The sequence below is a fragment of the Galendromus occidentalis genome, unplaced genomic scaffold, assembly GCF_000255335.2.
Source record: "Galendromus occidentalis unplaced genomic scaffold, Mocc_1.1 scf7180000077532, whole genome shotgun sequence".
Lineage (NCBI taxonomy): Eukaryota > Metazoa > Arthropoda > Arachnida > Mesostigmata > Phytoseiidae > Galendromus > Galendromus occidentalis.
Genome location: NW_003805520.1, coordinates 315,311 through 324,296, shown reverse-complemented (window position 1 = coordinate 324,296; position 8,986 = coordinate 315,311). Strand labels below are relative to the sequence as shown.

The window sequence follows — 8,986 nt, the reverse complement described above, 5'->3', positions numbered from 1 at the left end:
CCGACACACAATGCGGCGGTTTCCTGATACATTGACAACGAGGGAGCCTTTTGATTGATTTTTCAGTGTACAATTCTCGAATGAGTTCGCTGGTTTTTAGTCGCCGGAGTCAGGAAGAAAGAGAGATAGAAAGACACTCCAGCTCGAGAGGAAACTTGACTGGAGGGATCCGACTCTCCCTCCCGAGCGCTCCCGCTGCGAGGTTCTGATGAGATTTCCGTGAATCGGCCGGGATCCTCATGAAGATATGACCAGAACACCTAGGAGAAGCAAAGAGTATTCGTTGAGTGCGCTAGGATTTAGAAATCAAGGTCGCGAATTGAAAAAGGAAGAGGTGATACAGGCGACGGAAGGAAGTTGACACAAAGACGCCGACGGTCAGCGGAGGCGAAGCAGAGACCGTCCAATTATTATGTACATATAGTGCAATGATGTGGCCAGTTTCCGCTGCTGCTGCTCCACCCACTCATACACAGAACACACTCACCTGTTTATTCGTTTCCAATAACCACACGGAGAATCAAAAGCCCGGAACAAAATTTTCTGTTCATAAGAATCTCGAACAGCTACAGCTCGAGACACAGACGGGACAGATCAACGCTCCTGAGCGGTCATTGTGCAATATAATCACCAGGCGACGTTTGGTGGAAAGCCTAGCTTATTTTTCTTTTCCATCGGCGACCGATTGTAGAACTAGAGAAAATGCAACGCTGGATGTCATCTCGGAGGAGCCGAGAAACGGGCAATCGGTCAATCGAGTGCAATATCTATCCATCTATTTATCGATGTATCCGTCTATCTATCCATCTCTCTATACATTTGTAGAACACCCAGAGCTCGAGCAGTTCTATGAGTTTTGTTGGCGCTATTTTTTGACGCTTCGAAGCCATCGATCCACGGCACCCGTATTCACTGCGCAGTCGTTTTTATAGCGGTACTCTCGTGGATTGAGAAAAAGAAAATACGATCGCCAAGGAGATCGGAAAGAGCGGTTTGCATCCGCTGAACGAGTCAGAGGGACGAATCGCTCAGCCGTCCGCGGCAAATGGAAAGTCCGAATCACAGACGAAGGAAAACAACTAGATCCCGAGAAGTTTGAATATGGCGAACAAGGGTATTTCTCGGAAACACTGGCGATGTTGCCGATTTGGGAATCGGAGAAATTCAGATTAGGCAGCACAGATTCACCGAAAGAAAATCTCTGAATGAATCTGCGACCCTACGAATGTGACGACTTCAACAAGATTCGAGGTTATGTCATTCAAATTTGTAGAAAGCAAAAAAGGAATTAGGAAGAAGCCGCGGCGGAGATTTGCTACTAGAACGACGAAACGCGACCCGACTAGGGACTCCAGAACGCAGGAACTGTGGGAATGGCATCAAGAATCAAAGTTGAAATAACTCCCCGATAGTGATCAAGCGAGATTGATAGCGAAGTCTCGACTCGCGTTCGTGGGTAAGATCCGGGAATGATTCCAAACGGAGATTGGCTCCGCAAGACGGGGAGTCCGTGAACTAGGAAATCTGCGACAGCAATTGTACGGCATTTATCGAATTCTTCACAACTTGCCAGAATCGGTTGTTCGAAATTTTGCATGATCTCGTAGATTTTCGCCGCTTTGAATCACATTGTGTGCAATCCACTCGCCGTAGATTTAGGGAGCGCGTTTCGAAAACCCTCATTCGCCCAATAAAGGCGTGAATAAATCCTTCAAGAGAGGAATTAGAACTTGTTAAATCAGAAAGAAAAACGATAAGCTCGAATACGATGAAAAGAATATTGGACACTGTATACTCAGACACCGAGACCCGTTTTGGAATGGTTCCTCATGCGGGAGCTCGAAAATCACGTCATTGGACCGAGGAAAATGATTCGTTACGTGTGAATCGTCGCGGAGACCTCGGCTCAGAAATCAAACTATACAGCGAACCTGCGAAATTATATTTTAGGAGGCGGGTTCCGATCGGAAATTCAGCCGAGCCGGGTCAGGACGGAGGACAAATGCTCTCACTCTGTGGCGGGCTCGACGCTAGAAATAATCCGAATTGCTGAGGAAGAGTTCGAGACTCGAGTGGCTGGGGGAAGTCTCACGACTGGATCTGCGAATTTCGATCGTAATGGGAGGGGTTCTAGAGACTACGAGCGTAGATCAACTCGAAACATTCGGGAGAAGTATATGCGGAGAGGGGGAGGGGGTGGGGCAGAAATCTTCGAAAAATTTTAAGTATGATGTCAACAAAAGGAGAACTACGCTTCGACAGCTGTCTGAAACGAAACGCAACGTTGAGCAATGTCAAGCTAAGACCTTCTGAAGATACACACAATAAAAGAGACGAATATTCCGGAATTCCCAGATGTCTTTTCAATCCAACCCGGAGAGATTCTTGTTTCAATCCGATGGAAGCGCAGTCGAAGGGGCTCGAACGTCGCGAAGACGAGCTCGTTTCGCACCGGAGCTTCGCATGTCTTGCGTATCCCGACCTGGGGCAGAACACATTTGTCGGGGATTCACTGAGCATAACCGCTAGAGTTCCGAAGATCCTGGGAAAATCGACCTGAAATTTATGGATTCTCAAGCGTGTCCCCTAATCGGAGCCTCAGCTGACGCGTTCTCCCTTCGATCACGTCGTGGAAGAATTCCGCTCGCTCGCTGACTTCCGACGCAGTCGAGAGAACGGCCAGCTCATGGTTAGCTCCACAATTTCTAATTCCACGGAACTCTAATCTCCCAGCTCCGTTCTAAGTGACGACAGCGGCTCCCGCTGGTTTCCCACCGTGATACGATCCAACCGTCGGACATAGAAGTTGCCCCTCCCCCGCTTCCCGTAGCCTTCTCGTGCCTACTCTGCCCCTGCATACACCCTGCGTTCACCTGCTGCAAGGCAATGGCTATGGTCAAGGCTAACAGGCTTGGTCTACGGATCTTGGTGGACTTGGTGACAGAATAGATAGCAACGAGGTCTCCCTTTGGAAAGTCGATAACTCCAAGTTGTAGCAATGCTCGGTCGAGTATCGCGTCAAAACGTCGTCAAGGATACTCGCCGTCCAGAAGACTGTTGAGTCTGGCGCAGGGAAGGCTTTCTCTACACACTCTGCGTCAAGAATAGAAAAGGAATACCTGCGGGCGAAAATTCTGAACATGATCGCCGCACCACTGGTTGTATGAAGTTCCGTCGAAATCGAGCCACGATAGGAAAAAAAGATTCGTCTCGAAATCAATGTCACAAATCTTGTCGGCGGGAATTCACGCGCAAGTCGGAGCTCAGGTAAACTCTCTGCTCTCCTTCGAAGTACCTATGTCGATCCGAACAGAAATTCATTCTGCGAGCGAGGCAATGATGAATTTTTCAACATCGACGAGGAACGGTCGCAGGAATAAGCTTCCCGGAGTGCTCTCAAGCCGCGACTAGAGAAAAAAGACAGAATGCTCTCCGCTCAGTCTGTTTGGTGACTCGCTGTATTGGATTTAGTCGGAAGAAAATTCGGCTCGGGCAATTCCCGGGGAGTTGGAAGCAAGCCGATGGGAGCAATGAAGTTGCCTTTTGTGCGACGAGAATCCATGAGCGCTCGATGACTCATGCCCACCGCTGTGTCGGCGGGGTTAAATGTACCTCACAGCCCAGCCAGTCGGGGTTGGATCCTAGCGGGGCGAGCGGCGGGCAAGGCACCGCGAGGGCATACGCTGAGTCATGACGGCGGTTCAGCGCTTCCCTTAAATTGCATTTCAGATTCCTACGGAGTCCATTTAATTCGCCCGAGAAAGGCTTCGTAATTAAGCACTAACTGAGATAAATTTCAAAACACGATCCCGCCCGATGCAGCCTCCGCTTATGTTGGGCATAAACTTCCGGTCGGGGAGGTCCCATGTTCCATGGATATGTTCTCGCTGTTTGCCGAAGTGTTAGGGAGCGAGTCATGGCCGAAGGCGGAGGGTGAACAGGTGTCCTTAGCCATAACTTCAGAACGCTGCGGCCTCTCGGGGGCCATCGGACCCTGAGCGGAGTGGAGTTATGTATCGATGTAGGCAGTCCACTCCGAGCTCCAAGCTCTTTGTGACGATCAAGGCTTCCGGAGGCGAGCTCTGGGACCCGGCCGCATTCCCTGCAGTGATATTCTGAGTATCTCGTCGTAAGGTCCCAACTTGAAGGCATTCTGAGGCATCGCGGGGCAAAACATTTCCACCGATACTCCCTCGGTGGGAATGGAAAGTAGAGCTGCGTTGATCGCCGATTTTCGAGCGTGTGGACGCGAACGATGGCCGGAAGGAGCTTTCGCAACGGCTCTGGAATTCAATGAGCCCGGAAACAGCCGATCGGTACCCCTTCATAGATTGTTATCCCTTACGCAAAAGCACATATTGAAATGGCGGATCTATAGGATCGCAAGCGAGTTACATCATAACGAGAAAGGGGCTTCGCCCGATCCGCTCGTTTGTCCCGAAATAGGCGAAGCCCTTGCATCTTTGTCCTCCCTGACGTAACTCTGAATAAGCTGACTAGGCAGCCCGAGACGTGCGGAGCAGCTCGTGAGCTCTGAACTCCGGGTCTCATGCCGAGGCTATGGTCGAGGCCAGCCCTTTGCCGTTTAGAACGGAGAAACCTCCTCAGATTGGGCTCTACCGGATCTGTCTCGCAGGCGACCTTGGAACTTCCCTCGACCCGTACGTGCTTGAGCAATGACGTTCTTTTTTTAACCGACAATCGGGAAGACTCGTCGCCTCGATCGAGCAATTAATCTATTTGGCTTCCTCGGCGGCATATAAACTAGCCAATCCAACGATACACTTCTTACTAGATCCGCTCTCCGCCTCCGCAATCTGTGACGTCACAAAGAGTTGAATCAGAAGTAGTGCTTGATGAAAGAGTGAATCCGTTAGTTGTCAAACGAGCCGGCTCAAGATCGGTGAGGCATCGGAACGGATTCAACGGAAACGGATTCCGCGAGACTCGATGGAGGCAGAAACCTCGCCCAGAAATCAGTTGAACCCCGACAGTTATTTGATGAAAAGATCAATTTATTGGAAGAAGCGAACAATGATCGTACAATATCCGAAGAGAATTCCTTCAACGATCGTGACCTTGGGCGCTAGTCTTCGTAGTCTGCGCCATCGTCTAATTGAACGTTGACGTACACTTCATAGGCCACATTGTCCTCAGCGGCTTCTCGTCGTCGTCTTCGACCGATCAATTGCGGGTGTTGTCGAGGGTTCTGGGGAAGAGAGGGAGATCCAGTGCTTATAGCAGCGGCCCCATCCAGGACACTCTGTTGTCGGGGATACTCACGGCCATCAAAATGGTTGAACTCCTTGAGAGTCCCCTGTTCCTATATACCATGTCGCGATTTCTCTAATCGAGAGGTATGCTCATATTTACGGGTATGCTCTATCGAGCGGGCAACTAGGAGGAAGTCCAACTCAAGGGGCACGGTTCGATAGTCGGGCTTGTTATGATCCTCTGGTTGTCGCGAAACCTTCAAGTCGCGTAAGTGCGCCTTTAATCGACTCGGGATACCGAGAAATCATTCATGTCAGTGAGCTTCGATGGTATTCGAGTTTCATGACAGGCCGGGAAGCTCTCACTCAGTGTAAGTCGGTTAGAAGTCAGTGAAAACAAAATCCCCGTCGAACGAGACCAATGAGCCCGATTATTACTAATAATGATAATGATCTTGTTCGGAAGGCCATGCCAAGATAGAGAGAACCCACTATTCAGTGCTCCTCTAGAGCTTTCAGAGGGTCGGACGCATGCCCTCGAATTAGAGGCATTACGGTAGTTTCTCCGACCGAGCTAAGCTTTAAGGTTTTTGAAGTCTCGATAATCTGATCACGCCCCTTACGCGATAGGCTGGCGACTCCAATTGCCCGTTTATATGTATGGCGATTAATGAGTAAAGTATACGACAATGCTCATGTATAGTGGAGTATAACGTACGTCAATGCACGATGAGATCATGCAGAAAGCCTCCCGCTGTGTGATGTTTGCTGGCAGTATATTCTGGAAAGAAGAAAGAGAATCATTCTTCTGGAGGATTTCATCGAGAAAGCCTCAATTACATTTTCCCTCCTATCAGAGACATTTATCGCCGAGTCTGATCTCCGGACGACGGGCTATCGGTACAGCGGGATTTTTTGGATCATAAAACATAATGACATGACGGTCCGAAAGGAACGATCAGAGCTCCACGGATGTTGATGTCGACTGACCGAGCGGGGACCGAGTTGACCCTTTCCTCTCCCAGAAAACGCGGCCCGGACCCTCTCGTACTCCTCCAGCTCGCTATCTTATAATCTTGAGTCCTAGAATATTATTCGTAGGGAAAACATTCCCTGTCTTGTACGGTCGAATGAACGCACGAAGTGCAGAAATCTCAATGTCTCGTCCCACGACGGTCAGTAAATGAGATTTGAATCGAGATGGGCTAAGACACGATTGCGAGAGCGTAATCCGGTCTCACTTTAAACATGCGTCGCAAATTCTGTCAGACATTGATTCTCGGCATGCTAAGCCGATGAAGCTATCAACAAGTCAACTTGGCATTGTAAACGAATCAGCTTATGACTCGAAATCGATATCTGAGACGATATCCGGAATCAGGCTGTCATGTTTTGTACCATCCCTCGCTCGGTGCCGCTCATTTCCCTTCATTCAAAGAAGCTTTCCGACCAATAGTCCTCAAAGTGAACGGGCGAGCGGCTGTTAACCACAGGGATAGTGGACGCGCAAAGGGAATCACGGCCTCAGAAACCGCGTATGCGCTCGAAAGCGCTCTCGGCATACGGCCGATGGTTGCGAATGACGCGTGTGCGATGCATCCATCAGTTGGGACGCGATACCTATCTTAATCCGGAGAATCGCTCTCTTGGAATCCGATTCTCTCGCCGGGATGTGAAACGAGAGATTAGGAAACGAGTCTGACACAACCTTGGGCGCTCTCCAAGAGCAACGCGATGCTCCGCACACGGACGGTCCCGAGACGGGCAGTCGACGTCCCGCCCCCGATTGTTCCAGGGCTGGTTCGCTCGAGCAGAGCAACACGGATTGAATTACATCAGAATACGCAATACGAGCCGGGGGAGGGAGCAAATTTTTCCGAGGCTGAAGCGGTTTTCTTGAATCCTCCTCGGAGTCGGAGAATGTCACAAACTCGATACCATTGCTTGTAGAGGTGGCCTCGCCTGCTGCTTGGGCCCTTGGGTGTATATTCGAGTTCGTTAGTTTCTCGGATATCAGTACCGGGGAAATAGGTAGCCTGTTACGCTGTTCCGGAACGGAGTGAGGTGTGAGAAGTCCACAACATGAACCGATAAACGGGACCTCGTTCTGATCGCGTGCGTCACCGACACGGATCGGGGAGCTGTGATTGCGACGCGGTTTCAATGGATGTCGCTCTGCCCCACGGTAAAAGTGTCGAGTCCATCCGCCGTGTCACGTTCACACGACTCCATTTGTAGGGGAACTGAGCTCCTCCTGAAGATATTTCCAGAGGAAATCGCCGATTCTGTGGGCGCTCAGATGGACATCCAATACTCGAACCTTCCCCATCGGAAACGACTCGACGAATCAGCAGTCAAATCACTCTCTGAGATGCAGCTCCGTTCGTTGGGGACGGTGAAGAGACGACCGACGACACAAATACACAGGATCCCAGAATGGACCATCCCGAATTAGACTAATCAGTGGTCGCACTTGCTGACGCAGAGGAAACCGGATCAGCCTATGAGCCTGTCGCCCTGAGCCGCTTCCACGATTGTTTCTGCGATTGACAGGAAGGATTCCGATGCTGACTCTTGGTCCAGCTGTAAATCATCCAGAGTGGCACTCCTCCAGCAAGATCCTCAGACCTGTCACACACTCGAACAGCTTCTCCGGGTACGTCTTCCTGCAGATAGCTCCGCCTCCATTAGCCTCGAGAAGCAATCTCCACCGTAATCGGCAACTATTAAAACTCGGCTGAGAGAGAGAGACCGGGTGACAGGAGCTCGGACTCTCAGGCGAAACGCGTCTGCGACGACGCCCGACAATTAATTCCGAGCAAATTACTCTCGGAATTGAATCAGTGCTCGAGCAGAAACCCTTGGAGCCCCTTTAGATTGTGAGGAAAGCCAACTGCGTGGCCGGCGCTATTTCGTGTTGTTCATGAGGACCGCCTGCGAGAATTCCTAAGTCGGCGATCCTTCCTCACGGAATTTTTCCTGACGGAATCCCCTATTCCCAGGTGGCCACCGTCAAGGGTCGTGATCGATTTGAGCCGACAAGGTCGAATGGCTCGTTTTTCTTCCGAATCGACCTGAACGGTGTCGCCCCTCGTCCATTATGCAAAGGACGGTGAAATTTAAGGATATTCCTCGAGTATTTTCGCGCGAAAGGATTCGCCTGTCAAGGCCGTCAAGCCAGAGAATCGACCGTCAACCGCGACTCTGCGCCCCTCTTAGCGCACGAATTAAGAGAGTAGCGCTGCGCCGTCATCCCGGGTACCTCGGGCAAGACCGGCGCGACGGAAGGAGTTGAACTCACGTTTCGAGTGCATCCGTTGACAGCCGTCAGGTACTTCTGCTGTTGACAAAGGACGCACTGACTCTGGAGAGTGATGGCCGAGGAAAGAAAACACATCCGCACGTTTTGGTACGAGAACCCGAAGAGCCAGCATGCGCCAAATCCCATGAGAGCACTGAACCAGGCTACTCGTAATAACTGTAAGACGTTCCGAAAAACCTTCGCTTAAATTTAGCAACCTAACACCGAGATCTCGTTCGCGGAGGACTCGGAACTCCCTACATCGCCCTCAGAACGGAATCGTTCCAGGTGGAATCCTCGGCTAATTCTCAAGGTGGATCGTCTGGGATTCGAGATCGGGAAAAACCGAGCGGGCGAAATGCGTGTGACTCGTCGTTGGCGATATCCACATACACTGATCATGCTTCGGGAGGATAGTGTACACTATGACGCACGGAAGAAGCGTTCACGTTCTAAACGAGCAACTTCGGAA

The 8,986-nt window shown here is 50.7% G+C and overlaps 1 protein-coding gene across 1 annotated transcript; it reads right to left on the bottom strand.

The window, feature by feature from the left end:
• Window positions 1-5,086: 5,086 nt before the first annotated feature.
• LOC100905210 (uncharacterized) lies at window positions 5,087-8,986 on the bottom strand. The gene is made up of 4 exons (XM_003748465.1): window positions 8,908-8,986; window positions 8,515-8,691; window positions 5,932-5,994; window positions 5,087-5,209 (listed from the first exon to the last, which is right to left on the bottom strand). Exons 1-4 carry the CDS (start codon window positions 8,914-8,916, stop codon window positions 5,087-5,089), a joined length of 372 nt encoding a protein of 123 aa, XP_003748513.1. The 5' UTR covers window positions 8,917-8,986.